The 20697-nt window shown below is 36.7% G+C and overlaps 2 protein-coding genes across 2 annotated transcripts; one reads left to right on the top strand and one right to left on the bottom strand.

The window, feature by feature from the left end:
- Positions 1-2141: 2141 nt before the first annotated feature.
- Positions 2142-3245, bottom strand: LOC109674054 (histone H2A type 1-D). The gene has a single exon (XM_020151164.2). It carries the CDS (start codon positions 3200-3202, stop codon positions 2810-2812), a length of 393 nt encoding a protein of 130 aa, XP_020006753.1. The 5' UTR covers positions 3203-3245; the 3' UTR covers positions 2142-2809.
- Positions 3246-3399: 154 nt separating this feature from the next.
- On the top strand, positions 3400-4146 carry LOC109674057 (histone H2B type 1-N). Its single transcript, XM_020151166.2, has one exon. It carries the CDS (start codon positions 3497-3499, stop codon positions 3875-3877), a length of 381 nt encoding a protein of 126 aa, XP_020006755.1. The 5' UTR covers positions 3400-3496; the 3' UTR covers positions 3878-4146.
- Positions 4147-20697: the final 16551 nt, after the last annotated feature.

The following is a 20697-nucleotide window of genomic DNA, read 5'->3' as shown; positions in this document are numbered from 1 at the left end:
TTTTATTGTATTTTTTTGTTAGCGAATTGATGAAAAGTATAATTTTAATTTTTTCAACTTTTAAACCTCTTGCATTCACACTAAAATTTAAAGCATACTAATATGCAAAGTTAATATATAAGTGAGATATTAGACAACCAGTGGCTAGAATTTATTTTTAGATGTATGGTCATAAATAAACATTTGTTGGAATCATGTATATAGAGATTTCTTAACATTTTTGGCCAAATATCCTCAACATTAGTCTGAAAGAAGAATGTATTCTGTGCAATTTTTTATGTATTTATATCTTTATTGAATGATTTATGTTTTCAAACAACCTCTTAGAACTGAAGGGGAGGAAAAATGCTTCCTTATAGTGCTCCAGGTTCTTATGCTAGCCTATGAGTAAAGTTGACATAGGACTGATTTGCAGGAGAAAAACAATTTTAATTAACATAAGTATATAAAAATATGAGACTCAAGGAAGCAGACAGATGATTGGGACATCCTGTGATACAGAAAGGAATAAAGGTTTGGGGCTTCTGGGAGATAGCAGACAAATAGGAAGCTGAGAGAAATGTAGGGTAAGTAGAGGTTACCTTGTTATATAGATAAAAGTCTAGGTGATAGAATTTGTTTCTGAGTAGCTCTTTCTGGTCTAGATACTGTAAGCAATGAAAATTTACTATGTAAGTATTAATTTCCTTTACAAAATGGGAAATTTACGTTTTTAAGAGTTGAAGGTGAGGCAAAAAGTTTTCCCTGTGTTAGCTGATTCCTAATTTTCTTCAGTTCAAAATAATCAATATTCTAAAAGTGGCTTATTTTGGGGTGACATGCTCCAAACCTCTTAATTCTAAAAGCTAAAATTATGAGATGATTATCACATAAAAAGGCCCATGATTAGTTCCTCTTTACACCCACACACTACCTCACATCAGTAATATTTTCTTATAAACAATTGAAATAGTAAGCAGAGTAGGTGAAATCTAGAAGAGGAGATAATTATAGACACACACATGCATAAAATTAATCTTTCTCCGAAAGGACTTAATAAGCTAGCAACATAAGATACACAATTAATCTAATAAGGAAATATTTTGTTAGGTGCCTTATATGTATACTGAGAAATTAATGGGAAAAATAACTCCAGAGAGAAAAAGTTTAAATAATGCTTTCATAAGTCCCCTGACAATAAAATTAGACTTTATGACAATAACTTAACAGCACAAAGTGACAATTAGAAGCGTTCTTCAGGTTCTAATTGAAATTGCGAGTATGTAATTGACATGGTATGTAAATTATTTTATCGATACTTGGGAAGTATTATCTATTTTTAAAAACAGGAGGTTGGTAGAGCGGCTTACCCAGTAAGAATGCCGGCCTAGAAAGCACGAGGCCCTGAGTTCAAACCCCAGTGCCACTAAAATAACTAAATATTATTTTTCTGATAATTGTACATAATTCATCTTCTTGTATCATTTGCAAGTAGATGTTTTTTCCAATAAAAGTGGAGCAATAGTCAACTTTTTAAAATGTGGCCATGTCACACTTGTGCATTTTATTTTACTTCCAAATATAAAAGTTTACTTTTGCTTATTAATTGATTTCACTGATTTCAATCTTTACATAAATCATACCAATAATTATAATGACATGTTCACAGTGTGGTGATTTTGTGGAAAATAGAAACCGTGAATTAAACCAAATGTTAATTGTATCAACACCAATGATAACAAAAGCAAATTTTACTAAAATTTGAAAGAACTCATAGGCTTTCTCTGGATCTGTATCATTTACTGCACTTGCTATTTCTAGTCCTAATGGAAATATCTGATTGTTTATATGCATGAACAGTGGCATGTAATTCAAGAGAGAAAAATGCAATAATTAGATTTATAGAAATCAGGATTTACTGAAATTAGATTTACTGAAATCTCCAAGTCAAATAATGCTTAAAGTTTAAGAAGATACAAAAGGAAGTAGTATTTATCTCTGGCTGTGGTTGCTGTTTTATTCTAAGGTACATTATTTGCAAATGATTGCAATAGAAATTTAAATATAGAAAATACAAACGTTTCAGGACACATTAGAATGGATTAGAAATGTGAACAGAAATTTATTTTCATTGATTTCTTTAGGAAGAAAAAGACATTAGCTGATGATGTATGTTTATATTGAGAGAAACAGGCCTTTTCTGGGGTTACTATTATCTGAGAACAGGGTGATTATAATGAGGGAAGAAGTAAAAATGACAGAAACAGGACTCTAGGGTCCTGATATGGAAAAACAATCCGATTTACAAACGTCCACCGTATTTGTGAAGCAGCAAGTTCTTCGTAGTACAATCCTACCCACCTTTACTTCATTTGTTACACTACTGCTCTCTGCCCAGGCCTGTTTCGTGGGTTATAATACTGTATTTCCAATAAGTTGGGTGTCTGGACAGACCATATGTGCCCAAAGAAAGTAGACAAGAGTCCTTAAATAGCTATGGATGAACGTTAAATCTTGTAGTAGGACCAGAGACATTTTACCCTCAGTCTTGTTAAACCGTAAGGAAGTTTTCTTTACAAGCAGTCTCTCAAGACACTCCTGGAATTCAGGTACTTTAAAACACAAGTTAAACAACATTGTATCCTTGCTGGCCCTTCAACAACGCCAACTCGGGACTTTGGTTTCACTTTCTGTTTACACTTGAGATGTGCTTAGAATTTAGCTGGTAAATAAAAACAGCACAGACTCCCTGGGTGAAACAATGAGTGGCTCTGAAAAGAGCCTTTGGTTTGAGCGTAGTGATGTAGCGTGGCTTAAATACTCCAGGCCTCTACTTGCCCTTGGCCTTATGGTGGCTCTCAGTCTTCTTGGGCAGCAGCACCGCCTGGATGTTGGGGAGGACGCCGCCCTGAGCAATGGTCACTTTGCCCAGCAACTTGTTCAGTTCCTCGTCATTGCGGATGGCCAGCTGCAGGTGGCGCGGGATGATGCGGGTCTTCTTGTTGTCCCTGGCCGCGTTGCCCGCCAGCTCCAGGATCTCGGCGGTCAGGTACTCCAGCACGGCCGCCAGATACACCGGGGCGCCGGCTCCCACCCGCTCGGAGTAGTTGCCTTTGCGGAGCAGGCGGTGGACACGGCCCACGGGGAACTGGAGGCCAGCACGGGAGGACCGGGTCTTGGCCTTGGCGCGAGCCTTTCCTCCCTGCTTTCCACGTCCAGACATAACGAAGCACAACAACCGTTAGTACAACGCAGTATGCAAGCTAGACCCGTAGTATTTATAGTCATTACAGGGCGCGAAAATGAAACGCTGGCATTGGCTACAGTTTAGAGTATCACTTAAGCCAATGGCATCGTGATTTGAAATACAGTCATTTTGATTGGTCAAACCAGATGACGTGTACAGAAATCGCCATAAATAAAACTCACAATTTGAGAAGCTGCTAACATAGGGGAGTTTTTAAGCCCCTAAAGTCTTTGTTCCTGTTCTCCTACTCTCCGGAAGTTACTTTCCATCATGCCTGAGCCCTCAAAGTCCGCTCCAGCGCCCAAGAAGGGCTCCAAGAAGGCGGTGACCAAGGCGCAGAAGAAGGACGGCAAGAAGCGCAAGCGCAGCCGCAAGGAGAGCTACTCCGTGTACGTGTACAAGGTGCTGAAGCAGGTCCACCCGGACACCGGCATCTCGTCCAAGGCCATGGGCATCATGAACTCGTTCGTTAACGACATCTTCGAGCGCATCGCGGGGGAGGCGTCTCGCCTGGCGCATTACAACAAGCGCTCGACCATCACGTCCCGGGAGATCCAGACGGCCGTGCGCCTGCTGCTGCCCGGGGAGCTGGCCAAGCACGCCGTGTCCGAGGGGACCAAGGCCGTCACCAAGTACACCAGTTCCAAGTGAGTCCGTCCACAGTGCAGCGACAGGTCATTCTCGGCTCTCACCCCAAAGGCTCTTTTCAGAGCCATTCAGTCTTTCAAAAGAGAACTGGCACTAAGCTTTTCATCAGGTTACTTACTTACTATAAAAATTAACTTTCTTTTTGCCTTGTTAGAATTAAGCACTGGAATTCAATGCGATCTACACCAGTATTTGAGACAATTTTGCATGGGTTTATGACAAGCCTAGTAAAAGCATTTTATTAATTCAGAAATAAAACGTGCTTACTTTAAGTGTCTGTGTGGTGAGGTGCTTGTTACAGGGATTCGCCTTTGTGTGGAGAAGGGGACGTATTGCTTGCTTCCCTCTTCTGAGTTTGAAAAGGTTGAAAATAGAAGAAAGTCAAGCCAACTTAAGAGTATCCTACTCATCAACAGCTCAATTGGTGCAAGTGGCCAATCCAGATGCTGCGCGGGCAATTTGAAAGCCACCGGTTTCTCTTTGTAGCTCTAATTAGAAGGATTTGAGGCAGTGCAGGTTTGTGGGAGGGACTATGACAGTTTATCCACTTCTTTATTTCGAGTGGAATTCCTCTCCACGGACAGGATTAACTTACTCCCCACCTTTCCTGCTGTGGTCCACTGCATGTTTTCTTACTGTGTCACTTTCATTTACTTTTTGTCCATTTTGAGGAAGTAGAGCAGAGGGACTGTTGCCCTCTGTTTCCCTCCTTCAGCTCAAATAATCATCGCTTCTCCATTTTTTTTTTTTTTTTTCTAAATATCAGGCTGGGCATGCTGGTGTGTGACTGTAATCCTAACTACTCAGGAAGTGGAGACAGGAAGGTCATAGTCCCCTCAGGACAAAAGCACAAGACCCTGTCAAAAAAAAAAAAAAAAAAAACAAACTAAAGCAAACTGCCTGGTTTGATCTGTCAGCTTGGCACAAATAAACCAAAGAGGTATATTTGGCCCCCAGCTGACATTTCATTATTGGAATATCGCTTCTCCATTTTAAGCCCTTAAGAATGGTGTATTTAAAAACATTTTGGGCTTTGCCAGAAATCAATATGAGCAGGCTTCCACATTGAGCTTCATTTGCTGAAGTGTTTTTATGGTACATGTTATCCACATGTGTCTGGAGACACAAAACTATCAGTGATATCCTTACAGCAAAACCCTAGAAGCAGCCATGTGTTCATGGTAAAAGAACGAATGCATTTGTGGTACCTTTATGGGATGCGGCATCATACAGAGGAGACAATGATTGGACAAGACAATTTCAGAAACATTTCTTAGATCATAGAACCATTTTATAATAAGGCTTAAAACCCTAAAGTAGGACTGGAGGTGTGGCTCAAATGGTAAAGTGCTTGTGTAAAAAGTGTGAAGCCCTGAAATCCAACCCCAGTAACCAAGACACACACACACACACGCACACATAACACAGCAAGAAGAAAACCCAAACTAAATTCTATAGTTTTTAAGTGTATTTTGAAGCATGTGTGTGATTATAAAAGCTTTTGTTTTGTTTTTGAGACAAGGTCTGGCTAAATATCCCAGGAACCTCCAACTCAAGAGCTTCCTGACTGTTGGGATTACAGTCCTAGCTCTACAAAAACTTTTTAAGGAAGACTCATAAATAAAAAATTTTAAATATCACTCATTTGCTTAGTCAAGGCGAGGGAATGGGAAAAGCACAGACAAACAAGTTGCTGCCAATAATCTACTTTGGGTATCAGAAGTATGGTCTTGGGTGTTTGATATAATCTGCTCTATATGTTAAATGTGTATTCCTTATAGTCCCTTTGTGTATCAAATATTGTACTGAAAATATAACCAAGAGGGAAGGAACTCTTTTATAAAAACATATTCCAAGCATCATTTAGCTTGCATAAAGAAAAAGTTATAAATGAGAGACAACTAATAGTGTCTCTTTAGATACTAGTATTTTCTTTTAGAGAGGAGGAAGAGAAAAAGAAAATTGACAGATACCATTTAAAAAGCCCATGGGTTGCAAAAAACTCAAGGTTTTGACTAAAATTAAGAGTTCGTGGCCAATCTCCAGCCATCTTTGCTCCTGAGTTTGCAGACTAGGACCAAGATAACTGATTTCCAGGTAGTGTTTGAGGGTCCTAATGCAACTTCATTTCAGTTGTTTTCATCACATTCTTTGAATCTATATTTAGAACAGAATTGATACAATTGATGCTTCATGAAATCTTAATTAATTGCACTCCCCCTCTGCTTCTAGAGCTATCTAAATCCTAATTTATCCTCCAGAGCCCAATCAAGTTTCATTTATTCATTCCCTGATGCCCTTCCTGAATATTAGGGTTGGCTGAGCTTTGACTTCCTTCAGCTCTTATAAATTTCATTTGCTCATCTTCTCACAAAATTTGTGTGACATCTCTCTTGTGTATGTGTATAAATGTAATGTGTGTTTTTATGTTATATATTTACGTGCACGCATATATCTGTCAATCCCTCAATTCCTGCATCTCACCATAACATATCTAAAGACAGCAAATTGACCATGTATTTGTTTTAAAATTTTTATCATGATGCTTCCTGGCACTGGTGCCTTTGATGCTCTCCATTAATGCAACCAATTCTGTACTGGTTATTTTCCAAAAAATAACCAGATAAAACCCAGGAGAGAAAATATGAATTTAGAGGGATTAAGTTACCTAAACCCATTGTGTAGGTTAGGCTAAAGATTATAGAGGCTACTTTTCATTAAAAATACATGTGATTCTGCCTGGAAGTACATAAATGACTTGAAATTGTCAACTGGGAAGATATCTAAAGGAATATGGGGGATAGAGTGGCTAAAATCTGTGTGCAAAATGGAGAGAAGCATGCAGAAGGAATTTGTGGCTACTCTGTAAACTGGGATGTTATTGTTTTATACACTGGAATTTATACTTAGTTGCTTCAAGAATTCACATAATTTGCCTCCCACATCTCTCCCTCCAAGTTTGGTCAATATTTTCCCCCAAAGAGCAATTTGTTGATCAGAAAGTAAGGTATGGGAACACAGAAAGATAAGGGGATCTGATCCTGAAGGACATTATTTTTTCCAAGCCATCACCAGAATAAATGGCCCTCATCCAACATAGAAAATTTTTTATTTTCCTCATTGGAAACAGTGCTTCCTTCCACAGAGATGTTAAGAAACAAAGCTTAACTCTTTTTCACTCATTTCTAGATTCCATGTGCTCTACCCCCCTTTAGCTAAGATATTGTGTTGGGCACAGTCAATGAATGTGATCACAATTTATCTGAGTTACATTTTGGATTACTTGATGTAGAAAACACTTGTACAGCATCATCTGTAAACTTCCAAACCATTTCAAATGCGTTACTGAAACTGCAGTTTAGGACCCAAGGCCCAAACTCCTGAGATTCCATATGCCAGGTCCTGCCACCCAGCCCTAAAGGCCAAATAAAGAGGCATGGTGAAGTCAGAGAAAGATTAATTACATGGCTTGGGACATGCCATGAGAAGAGGCAGAGTAAGCACTCAGTTCATCATCAGCCATCTTCAGTGTACAGAAATGAGCTATAGGTTTTAGACAAAAGAGCTGGTGGTAGGGGACAAAGGTATGCATAGCTAAACAGTTCAGTCACAGGTGTGATTTTGTTGGCCTTGTGACTGGTGGAGCCAGCAATCTTGGTCAGGCAGGTGGTCTGGTGGTTTGATCCAGTTCTGGGAAGTTATCACCTGGAGGGAGTAATCTGATTCCTATTTGAGAGGATTACTCTCGCTTGGTATGTGAATTGTCCTTACTGGGAGAGTGGTAGCTCCAGGTGGCTCTGGTTCCTTGTCATAAAGGTGTTATCAGCTCTGTTCTTTCTAGACAAGGTGATTGCAAAGTGACTGTAAAGAGAATGGCTTAGAGCAAAGACATATACAAAATGAATGTGATTGATTCAACTTAAAGAAGCTTTAAGTTGTACCTGAAAGTACAAAGAACTAGGAACTGGGTGGGGTAGACTATGAAGACAGTCCCACCCCCCTAGGTATCCCATAATTTAACGAAGAATAAAATAAGTAGCATAACCTAGGTCATACTATAAAGAAGCTTTATTTCATTTTTTTAATGAAGAAATTAAAAGCAAGAAGGGAACTCTGGCGTTTTAAGGGCATCAATCTGACAAGAATCTTTAAATCGCAAGGCCAGGAAATCCTTTAGCCAAATTCCATGCAGCCATTTGGAGCAGTAGTGAGTTTTCTGACCCATGTTTGCTGACCTCCTGTGAGGTCAGTACTTATGTAGCTAATTAAACAGGGGTTACAGATAAGAATTTAGGAAAAGCAGTACTTCTCACACCTGTCAGCCCCAAAGTTCCCTTTTTGAATATAATAATTTGGTGAGCTCTGTTTGAACCTGACATTAAAATTTTAAGTAATATTTACCATAATTTTTAGAAAAATTGCTAAAACAATTCACTGATATAAAAGCTAAGTAAATGAAAATTATTTTAATAATTAAGGAGATGATTTCAACATGTAATGGTTGGGCTTAACTAGGAAACATTATTAAGGATGCTTTCATCGCTCCCTGAATGCAACAAAAAACAAGCCAACAGGTGACTGAGATGCTACAAAGGAAGAAGTTACTCTACATAATGTGGATGTGAAATTTAAAATTTTTTTGAAAGAGTTAATAACTCTTGGATGATATTTGAACAGAACAAAATATGAGCTCCCCAAATTCCCTCCTGGTTTGGCCTTTGCAACAATTGCTTCACTAGAAATGCATCAGAAGCCTCCCTTTCCTGGCCACCAGCTTCTCCTGATACCTATCACTGTCTTCTCTGTGTTAAATTAGTCAAATATATATATAAAATATATATTAAAAAAAATATATATATATAACTTTATGGTTAGACATGGAAGAAGAATGTGTCTGGGAAAGATAAAGCATGTTGCAGCTGCTTATCCTGGAAGAGCTATCCCCAAATATCACCTGAATTTATTTTCTCATGTCCTTTTTACTGAAATGTTGTAGCAGACATGTTTCCTTCCTCACACCAGAAGGAAAGGAATGAAAAAATAAGTGTATACATGTGGGCTGGAGGAGGGTGGGGAAGAAATGCAAGAAGGAGCTCAATTATTATTGAGTGTGTGCTGACAGAAATAGGCAATACAAACGATCACAGTCAGTGTGGAAAAGGGCATGTGTCATAAACAGGCAACAGATAAAGGATTTTATATATGATATGCCTGATTGAAATAGCAGGATTTAGTGTAGTGTATTCCAATGAGGGAGGTAGAACAAAATGGCCAAATCCTTCAAAACAATCCTGGTTTGTTCAAAACAGACAGTAGCTTTTAGGGCTCAGGAAACACAATGCTCAGGCAGACTAGTGAGGTTTCATTTATGGCAAGGGGAAGCATGCAGGAAAGTATTTATAATAAGAAAAGTGAAACTCAGAGACTTTAATTTGGCAGAAGTGTGCAGAGTAATGAGGCTGGGAATGAAGACAATTTTGGCAGTAATCTAGGATAAGTAGCTCCAGCCTGGGAGCCCTTTACACTTTCTCCATCGCTGCCACATCTTCTCCCCTGGTTATTGTAGTAGCTTCTATGTGATGTGCCTGCTCCTGTCTCTGTGTTCCTCCAATTTATGTTCCTTCAGCAGCCACAGAGATTTGCTGAAACTTTCAGTCTCATCATCTGTTCTTGGCTTAGAAACTTTCAGAGACTGGACTTTGGCCTATGAGATTTTGCAGACTGTGGCCCCAGTGATGTGCTAGGCCTCATCACTCAGGACAGTCCTACTTGCTTTCTCTACTGCAACCACCTGGCCTCTTAATACTTAAACATCCTGAGCACGGTTCTCCTGGGAATCTTTGCCTTTATTTTCTCTGACTGGAATGCACTTCAACTGTTTTCCCTCACTTCCTGCAGGCTGTGACTAAAGATGACTCCATATTCTTGTTATGATAGAGGGTCCTTATTGGTATCACATGAGATTACCTGATATCCTGATAGACTTTAAGTACAGTACTGTGCAAGCTGTCCTGGAGAAAGCATCGTAGAAAGGGTCACAGATTATGTGGTAGAATGCTCAACTCACACCTTATTAAATAAGTTAACTTATTAGCTTATTTAAACATATAGCAAGCTTATTTAAACATATACTAGCTATTAAAACATACAGCAAGAAGCAAAGTGAAAAAGATGAATAAGTTAACTGCTTAGTATGCCAATGGGTTGGAAGGACTACACTATCTGAATCATGTGTGTGCAGTTTTCATGTCTGGTCTTCCTTACTTTGCTTAATCATCTTAATGGATAGATACATTTGAATAGGTCTGGCCACTGCCACTGCTATGATTTTTTGCTTTTATTTCTTTTTGTTGTTGTTGTTTTGGGGTGTTTTTTGTTTTTGGTGAGATGGGGGGGTCTCACTATGTAACCTATGCTGGCTGCAGACTTGTGATCCTCCTGCCTCAGCCTCACCTGTGGTGGGATTCCAGGCACCTGCCACCACTCCCATCTATTTTTGTTTCTTGAGTACAGAAATTGTGATGGCTCCAATGTATAATTGACTTAAAGCCTCATGAATAATGAATGCTTGAATGTCTCATGTTTTGTTAATTCTGAATAGTTAGAGCCTTTTGTATATTTTGTGCCTCTTGACTGTTCCATCTCTTCTCTCTATATTAAACATTTACTGTATTTACTTACTACTTATCTCACTTAAAACATCTTAAGCTTTTTTGCCTAGATTTTATGAACTAAAACCAAGTTTATATTTTTAATAATAGAATTATTAGTTTTAAAAACTGAATGTTTGTTACAATACGACAGGTGACCTGAGTAAACTATTGTGGGTGGCTAAATTGTCATATCATAACCTAGTTCATCCCACTCTCTACCTTGTGCTTAGGGAGATTGTGGTTTCACTGTGCCAGACAGTAGTTAGACCCCACAGTGAGTATTATGTTCTGTTCAGAGAAGCCCAAACCATGCCCTTAAAAGGAACTATTGAGGAAAATGGGGAAGGGAATCAGGAAGTCCTGGCAGTTGGGCTGATTTCATCCTTATCCTCAAAACCCACTCTCTCTCTTTGTCTTCCTTCTGCTTTTACACACACACACACACACACACACACACACACACACACACACATTATTGGACAGGAATCTTAGAGACCTAGGTTGTGATGTGATAGCATTTACCATTTAACCTCTTTGTTTTCCATTTCTTCAACTGTAAACATAGACAGGTTTTAAAAAGATGGTCTTTTGGTTTCATTCCAGGATTTAGGGTTTCATCAATGATTTATTTATTCCTCTGCTCTAGAAGAGCTATTTGTGCTAATGCTTAATCTTAGCTTATCAAACACATTTCAACAAAATAAAAAATCTTTTGTTTTGAGCATCATTATAACTAGTTAGGTCACTGCCATGATCCCAAAGTGGAGGAAATTTTTCCTACAGAGCGTAATTTAATTTTGCATTGAAAAATATAAAAAAGGAGACTTTACTTTAAATCTTTAAAGAGATTTGAAGTCATAACAAAAGATATTTATAGATAAGTCTATGGAACATTTCAGAATTCTCTTTTTAATTACTGAGAAAAACTAGAATAACATTCTTATGATAGGAGTAAGTAATAAGTAACAATTAAAAAGCAAAGTTAAAGCAACATAGAGTTTCTTATCTATTTACCTAGTAAACTTCTGAAATACCTTGTTACTCAAGAACAAAATTTACACTCTTTTGTAAATCAATTAATCACTTAGTGCATAATTTTCCATTTGTTCAAGATGCATATGAAAATATATAGACATCCTCAGATGTTTAGCTTGTGATATGCCCAAGACATCATAAATGAGATCCTCAGATAAAGGGATGGGGAGACTTTGAAACTTTGCTTAAGACCTCACCTTCAAAGTTGAATATGTAAGGTGTATATCTTGCTGGAAATTGTATCATATTATTTTTTTCTAAATGGTTTATAAATTTAAATTTTTAAAAATTTGCATTATGCAATACTTAAAAAATAACTTTTATGCATTTTATATTAAAGCATTGAGTCAAACTTCCACGGAATTTCCACAGATGCTCAAAGTAAAGAAAAATATCCATTAATAAATTAAGGACTTTTTCTGTGTGTGTTTTGAATCTTTAAAAATGACTTTTTCTATTATGTGTGCTTTAATAGTAGAATTAATACAGAATATAAAACTGGAAGTATAGGCATGGCCTTTGAATGCAAATAATCAGGTTTTTCCAAAACAAACTAAAATATTCAATAATGATAACTTTCTAAAGTCCTTGTATTTGTTTAAGACTATAAAGTTATACCTCAATTAACTCAATTAATATTAAATGTATGTACATGTGATATGCATATTAAGTTGTATCTAAAATACATTATATTCCAAATATGCCAATGACTTTTGCTGGTAGGGTCTTATGAAACTGTACTTTTAGAATATGAAACTATGTAAAATACTCCACTCGAATCTTGGGGGTGACATCTTATAAATGTAACACTGGATTAAAAAAAAATTCTTCATATTAGTTGCACTGCATGGTAGCTTGGTCTCAATTTAATTATTTCTCCCACTGCTTTAAATTGACATCTTAGAAATACACTGGTACAATAATAAGGCATTCTGTATAGAGTAAAGCATTTGAATTTGAACACATTTTGTGCTCATGGTATTGAGCAGCAAGTGAGACAGAAAACCCAGGTAGATTCTATTCCTTAAGGCTTTAGCTACATAGTCTGTCAGTGAAAAAACACTCTAGGATAACACTGAATGTTATTGATATTATTTTTTATGGTACATGTAGTACAGGTAATAGAATAATCAGAAAGTAGATAATAACCATCTTTTCATTTTTTGGTGTACTCTTGGAGTAAGAATGTTAGACAAATTAGAATTTCAATGCAGAGTATTGTGCATATCTGCAATCCCAGCTGTTTGGGAGGCGGAGGTAGGAAGATCACAGTTTGAAGCCAGTTCATGTGAAGTTATCAGGACCCTAACTAAAAAATAAACTGAAAACAAAGGGAATTACTCAAGTAGTAGAGTACTTGCCAAGAATGAGGTGTTAAATTCAATCCCCATACCACAAAAAAGAAAGAAATATCAAACTTTCAATTATTTTTCAGTAATTGGTATATATTGGACAATGTCTGGAAAAATCATTTAGAAGCAAAAAGAAAACACAGTAGCAGCATCCTAGCATTTACTAGCTATGGACTAAACTTATAGTCCCAAAACTCAAATTGGAATATCAAAAAGCTCAAATTAGAATATCCAAATCACTAATGTGCTATGGGTATTCTCTTCATATATAACTACACCAGATTTCACTGCATTATTTCAGAAATTTTTGATAACAATGTCCTTTAAACACATTTTTAAAATTAACAATCCAAAATATGGTAAGTTAACCTTGGTAAAGGGATATTTTCTATGACATATCAGGAAGAAAAGTGAGTTAGAGTAAAAAAAAAATACTTTTATTTTAGGACAAGATAAAGGAATGCCAGTGAAAGGGGTAACATGTAGTTAGCCTTTAAAACAGCATTTCAACCTTTCATTAAAGTGGTCTGTAAGTCCCCAGAGTCAGCCAGCCAGGTGAGTCAGCCAGGTACATCAGCACTAAGAAAGAACAATCTGATATCAATGCTAATTTGAAGGTTTTGGTCTCTGATCAAGAATTCAAAGTTCTTAATGAGGATCTGATTACAGGTTTTGAGGCAAAGGAAATCCTATCAGTCTAAAACATCATGCTGACTGAAAGTAAGGATGATCCCAGATGCTTGGAGAGATAATAAAAAGAGAATGAGGACTGGAGGGCACCAAGAAAGCCTGAAAGATTCTGCACATGTAAGTATTGCTAATTTGATAATTACAACCAAACAAACAAAACAACTATAGTCAATTGGAATAAATTTAGTATGCAACAAGCCAGGAATCAATGGTGATAATCAATTGGAATAAATTCTGCAACAAGCTGAATACACCGTGTCTTACGATTCAAGTTTGCCCAGGTCATTGTACCCTACTTCTCTGAGGTGAGAATGATGTTTCCCAGGGATCTCCCATTCTTGTACTTTTAAGGTTCTATTGTATTTACATTAGAGAAAGCTCCACCTCCTACAATATGATCAAGGTCCCAGGGACAGCTTCCTGGGAAACTCATTTCAGAAGAACATTATTTCATTTTAATGGCTGTCATTTCCGGGAATCTAATCTCTAATGCCAAAGGCATTCTCAAGTTATTCTTTTTATCAGGCTGTGCCATACATACCCCCAATAGTACCACTGGCAATGTGGTTACTAAATGAATAACTGAAATGCTTGCTTTCTTTGGCCCTGAGGTCTATGATTGCCATAATGGCAACAGTTGTAAAATGGGGTATGTGGACTCTCAGGGGTTCCTGAGACTCTTAGTGAGTCTGTGAGGCTAAAATTATTTTCATAAGAATTTGCATAATAATGCTGAAATTCATTTCCCTTTCTATTCTCATTTGCATGTGATGGTTACCTGGCAACAGATTGCAGAAACAAACACAGGAATCCAGCTGATTTTTGCTAAGCAAAACATTAGATTTTACTTTTTATTTAAAAAAAATACAGCTACTTTTCATAAAATATGGTATGTATGCTAACCTAAAATGAGCTTCTTATTATCATAGAGTCAATTAAAATATCACTATGGTAAACCTCAATAATTATAAACTATAAAATGCAAACTTTTGGGATTCCCATTACTCTTTTTTTGATGGTACTAAGGTTTGAACTGAGGGCCTCATGCTTGCTAGGCAGGCTTTCTATCACTTGAGCCACTCCACCAGTGGGATTCTCATTACTTTTAAGAGTATATATGGGTCATGAGATCAGAAGTTTGAGAACTGCTGCTTTAATGTAGTGTGGGTGTTCAAGTTACTATTTTTCAAAGGTTTTAGAATATTCCTCCTGTGTTTTCATCCTTTCATCTAGATACAAGAATCCACTTACTTTCTTTTTATTTTATTATTGATGCTTAGAGTTTAGATTTTTAAATATTTGGTTTTGTCATTATGTAAAATATCTACATAATTCCAAGGTTAAATAAAAATACATTCTAAGAGACCCTTATACTTCATCTTATAACCTCTGTCACCTTGGAGGTAATTTTTAATATGATTTTATCATTCATTTTAATTAATTTTCCTTTTTAAAACATTTTTATTAGTATATGATAGTTACACAGGGGTGTCATTGTGACATTTCCATATATAATATATATATATATATATATATATATATATATATATATTGTACTCTGGGTTGGTTCATCCCCTTCATTATTCTCCCTCATCTTTCACTCCTCTTCTGGAAATAACCTTGACAGTTTTCAGTGTTCCATATTCACACAGGTATACAAAGTACCTCAACCATGTTCACCCTGCTTTACTTTCTTCATTTACCCTCCCCCTCCCACTAGTACCTTCCACTTAACATGATCTGTTTTACATTTCTGTCCTTTGTTTTAGTTAATTTTCTTTCTCTTTGTTATTTCATTTAAATGTATATATTCTGAAGATCATTCTGTAATAGTATATACAGATTTTCTTCTTTTCTTATTTCCCAGTTGTGAACCCTTCTGGCTTTGTAATTCTTCCTTGTCTTGAAAGCTGCCTCATACTGTTGAAGTTCAGAAAATATCATCCCAAAATATGCTGCTTTGGATTTCAAGGTGAAGACATTTGGTGGAGAACAAATCCAGGGAAGGGCTTTCTCTGAATTTTCCTTATTTGTCTAAAGACAGCTCCTCCAGGAGTAACCCAGTTGTCAAGAATTCCCTCCCTAAGAACTCCATCAACCAAGGGAGTCTAACTGGAACCACAGAAGAGCCTGGAGGACAACACCATACCCAGACAGACTTGTTACAAGCTATCACTTGTTCTTCTGAGGGCCTATTCATTTTCCCCCCAAATTATTTATTTTCCCCTAAATTCCCTGCATTCCCCTTTCTCTAGTCCTTTGTGAAGAGACTACTTAAGCTTTTACATTTCAGTTTTTTTTTTCCTTTTTCCTTTATGGGATGCCTCCTTGCAGATAATAAATTCATACACCCTCTCCTGTTCATCTGCCTGCTATCAATTTATTTGATAGACTTAATTCAAACCTTCAGAAAACAGAGAGAAAGTCTTCCTTCTCCTACAGTTCCAATCAGATTGTTTTCTAGTTTTTCTAAGCATCAGGGTTGATCTGAGTCATTTGATCTACCATTACTGCATATAAAATCCATAGTACGACATTCTTAAAGTGTTTTAATAAGTGTCAATATCTAAGTTATTCTAAGACTTTTGATCCTTAAAATCTTCAAAATGCAGCAGTAGAAAATTGATTTCATTATTCCACAACAGATTAATGTGTGAGAATGTATTGCTGTTTTCTCCTTGCAGTGTATAACTCTAGGCAGGCATACTACTACTTGAGCCACTCCACCAGTCCCAGTGTATACCTCCAAATGATTTTTCCAGTCACTATCGTATATGCACCAGTTATTAAAAATAAGACAAAATTTTGATTTTTCTAACACTGTTACTCCAAGAGGACACCTGAAAATACAAAGGTTTCAACTGTCCCATTTTTTTATTATTATTACAGAAATTCCACTTAATATACTATAAATATTATAATATCAATATTATATCCAATGTTTGTAAAGTTTTTTTTGGCTCATGGAATATGTAACTAAAGAACTGAATATATCTGTACTTTCTGTCTCAGTTGCTGTTTTATATCATGGGTAGAAGAAAAGCAGACACTTTGTTTTTCCTCACACAGCAATCTACAAGCCAAGGCACAAGGCCTTAGCAGAAAACAACTTGCCAACATTCCTTAGTCATCTATTTCTGGCCTCCAAGCTGTGACCAGAAACAAATTTTTTGGTTTAAGCCACTTTGTCTGTGATACCGTTTTACAGCAGTCCTATCAAATTAATACAGCAGCCATATTAATATGTTATTCCATATCTAATTCTCTACCTCCTAATCTTTACGTCAAAGGCACCACTAACAGTTAGCTCACAGGAAAATAGATGAGATAATGAACAGTATGTAGAAGACAGTACAGAGTCAATAAATGACAGCTGATGACTACTTTTAGTATTTTTTCCAATAGGGTAAAATAAGATTTAAGTGCACACTATTTGCTGTTTGAGGGCAGTTCTTGAGTGCAGAACCATAATATAAACTCTGATAATAAATCAGAAATTAGTTTAGAAAACTAAACCAAGAATTTTCACATGTGCGGGGAAGTCAGCGAGAGAAACACATGAATGAGAATAAAATCCTGAAAACGACAAAACTGGATGGGGTATCAATGCAGATCATTTTGGTATTCCACATTTAAGAGTCTACCCAAGCTGCCTAGATGCAAATGAACTGAGATTCCAGAAACCCCTCAGAGATTGACATCCTTCTCCATACTTGCTATGTGGGCTACTTGGAAACTGCAATGAGCCTTAATTCTCTTAATTGTGATTCTCTTAATTGTGAAATAAAAATGATAATAAGTTCTCAGTTTTCTTAGAAGGACTCTATGATATGATCTACACTGCTTCTATACATGTCCTTGGAACCTGAATAAAGGACATATTTAAAACAGGTATGCATGGAAAAGATTATTATTTTCTCTCAACAAAATAAGCTTGAGAAATAAAAATAAGTACAATTTTGTAAATGCTCCACCACAATGTGAGCTTCTGCAAGCCATACATTTTTCTATTTCCAGAGTTAGGCATATAATCATAACTTAAATGCTACATTAATTAAACTGGTGTTTCCCCAGATCTCTATCAAGTACCAGTGGGGCCCAGAAAATTATTATAAGTAGATTATAGACTTTAGTTTTGAAAGAGTTGAAAATATCATTCTCTTTTTTACTCTCTTTAAATAATTTGGGTTAAGTAACTCTGAAAGTGACAATTTGGGGTTGGTGTAGAGGCTCAGGTGGTAAGATTGCCTGAATAGCAAGCTTGAGGCCTGAGTTCAAACCCCAGTGCCACCAAACTAACTAACTAACTAACTAACTAACTAAAATAAAGTGTCAATTTGGTGCTGGTGGGTCTTTAAGGCCTAGCTACTACTTAATAATCTTCTCCCTGTCTCTTTTTCATAAGAAGGTAGTAACAAAGAGCAGGTCTCAGATATGAAGTAGTAGACAATAGAATTAAATAATATTGCTTTATTTTATATTTACTTACTATTTTTGGTCAGTGGTAGAAATGTTCCAATTGAGCAGTACCGTAAAATTGTCCTTTAAAATAAACTAACTTCATTTTTGAAGAGCATATTTAAAGAAAAATATTAAGGAAATAAATAATAATGTTAAGTGTTTCCAGATACAGCAAAAAGAAAAACAATGATAAAAGTGGTACTCAGATGACTAAAGTTTGAACAATATTGAATAAAATAAGCAATTTCATAAAGCCATTAGTGGCAAATGATACTCTGGTCATATTTATATTATCTTTATAAATTGTATATCTATATATGTTGTATAACTTATTCTATATTTAATATTAACTATAATTACTATAGGAATTTAGAAGATGTAAATATCATTTTGGAAGGTGACAATTTGGGAAAGTTCCTTGGAAAAAGCATAACAAGATTCAACTTTAAAAGAAGGGCTTGCTAAGATTTTAGTTGGTGTACAGTATTATTGATTACTGGGTAACACATTACTCCCAAATTTAGTAGCTTAAAGCATCTATTAGCACCAGAGTTTCTGAGGATCCAGAATCTGCGAGCAGCTTCACTCTGTGGTTCTGGCTTGGGGTCTCATGAGGTTGCAGCAAGGACTGTAGTCATCTGAAGGCTTGACTGGGAGTAGGGCTTCTGAAGCCTGAGAAGAACCTCATATGAGTGTTGGCCAAAGGCCCATTCCTCATCGCATGTGTATGTCTGGAGGGCAGCTCCTGACAAGGCTGGCTTCCTTCTTCTCAAGAGAATGCTCAGAGACAGGGGGGGTGATTGAGATGAACATCTCTTATCTAATCTTGGAAGTAGACATACTATCACTTCAACCATATTCTGTTGACCAACTCTGGTACAGTGTGGGGAGGGCTACACAAAGGAGCAAATACCAGAACTCAGAGGTCATTAGGTTTCATCTTTGGTTCCATCTTCCATGCTGTTTTCCATAGTTGGCACAAAACAATATGCCTCTCAGCCCTCAAAGCCACAGTCTAGGTCCCTAAAAGCCGTAGTCTGGGTCCCCTGATCAATTAAATTAGAACCTCTGGGGTGAGGCTAGTCAATGTTATGTTTTTTCCTCCATGTTCTACCAATGATTCTGATACATGATTAAAGTTGAGAACCATTGAATAGAAGAAAATTTTAAAAATCAGCAGTATAAAACTGATAGACAATTGAAAGGGCCGTCTGATTATTGCTTAGTTATATAGATAATGTACCGTGAGAGGACATTCTAAAAATTTCAATTTCTTGTCTTGAGACAAGGATGCAGATAAAATATGGATCTAAACAAGTGGCAGAAAATGTAGAATTCATGACTGGACACATCATTCCATGACTGGAATGGTGAGCATGGCTTTAATATTTGAAGGAAATTTTCCCCCCAGAGGCCCTTGTTTATATATTCCAAACTAGAAGCAGACTCAAGATTGGTGATTCTCCTTCCCCTCAACTCCAAATTAATAATTTCCTGCAGGTGTTTGCTTAGTTCAGGAGGTTGTAGAGAAGAGAACTATTCTGGAATAAAAAGAAATTGTTGGGAGCGATAGGCCTGGATGCGGTAAACATCTGTAGGAAAGAGTGTTACACTTCTCTTGGGATTCCTAATGCAATTAGTAATTCATCACCTGCCCACTCATCTTGTCCCTAATATCCTGGGTTTAAGTAAAATAATATGACATATACACATGGAGCACCTCCCACATTAGCACTTTGAAGACCAATGTCAGGGTAAGAGATGTCCCACTGATCACACAAAACACACAGCTTTCTGCAGTTACTACGAATTCTAAATATATGACAATACAATTCACTACCACAATAAATTCCTCCACATCCTGGAAGTTCCTTTCTCATCTGTTGCCTCACCTCTAGCTCCATTCTTCTTTGCTTCCTCACTTCCTCCTCTCTCACTCCTCCAACCCCCAAATAACTTGGTTCCTCTTTATTTATTCATTTCTTTCTTCTTCCTACAAAAATCTTTCCCAAAGACCCACTCCTTGATTTTTCTTTAAATTTTACCTTTGTGATGAGCATTTTATGGTTATCTTGTTTAAAATGGAAAACACAAAGCCATTCCCTGTCTTTTCTGCTTTGCTTTTTCTCCCAGACATTCAAAATAATCTCACACTCTAATTCAAGATAAACACTGTGAGAGTGTGAGTTTTTGTCTTCTATATTTCTAATACCTCAAAGTGTTCCTGGCACATAATATATGCTCAACAAATACCTTCTCAAAGACAAAATGCACTGGAAAATGGTGTAGTCAACACCGTATGGGCTGAACTTTGAGATCATTTTATGACTAGGAAAGTATGTCTGTCCTAAGTCTTTAAATTGCCAAATGAAAATATAAGATTTATCTCTAATAGGCACAAAATTTGGGAGGGGGAGTGATGTGGAAAGTTTGATAAAATGGTTTAGTTAGATAAAAGTGCTTCTGCACAGTGGTGTAACTATAGAAAAATTATGTCTGTATATCTCAAAAAGGTAGAAGAAAGCATTCTGAATGTGATCACCATAAAGAAATGACAAAGGTTTAAGGAGATGGATATGTTTGAACTGTTTTAAAGATTACATGCTATATACATGTACCAAAAGATCACATG

The sequence above is a fragment of the Castor canadensis genome, chromosome 8, assembly GCF_047511655.1.
Source record: "Castor canadensis chromosome 8, mCasCan1.hap1v2, whole genome shotgun sequence".
In the NCBI taxonomy this organism is placed as follows: domain Eukaryota; kingdom Metazoa; phylum Chordata; class Mammalia; order Rodentia; family Castoridae; genus Castor; species Castor canadensis.
Note: the sequence above shows the minus strand (reverse complement) of the source record. Positions and strands in the feature narration are given on the sequence as shown.

Coding starts and splice junctions, on each gene's coding strand:
- LOC109674054 (XM_020151164.2), bottom strand. CDS start 3,202: ATGTCTGGACGTGGAAAGCAGGGAGGAAAGGCTCGCGCCAAGGCCAAG.
- LOC109674057 (XM_020151166.2), top strand. CDS start 3,497: ATGCCTGAGCCCTCAAAGTCCGCTCCAGCGCCCAAGAAGGGCTCCAAG.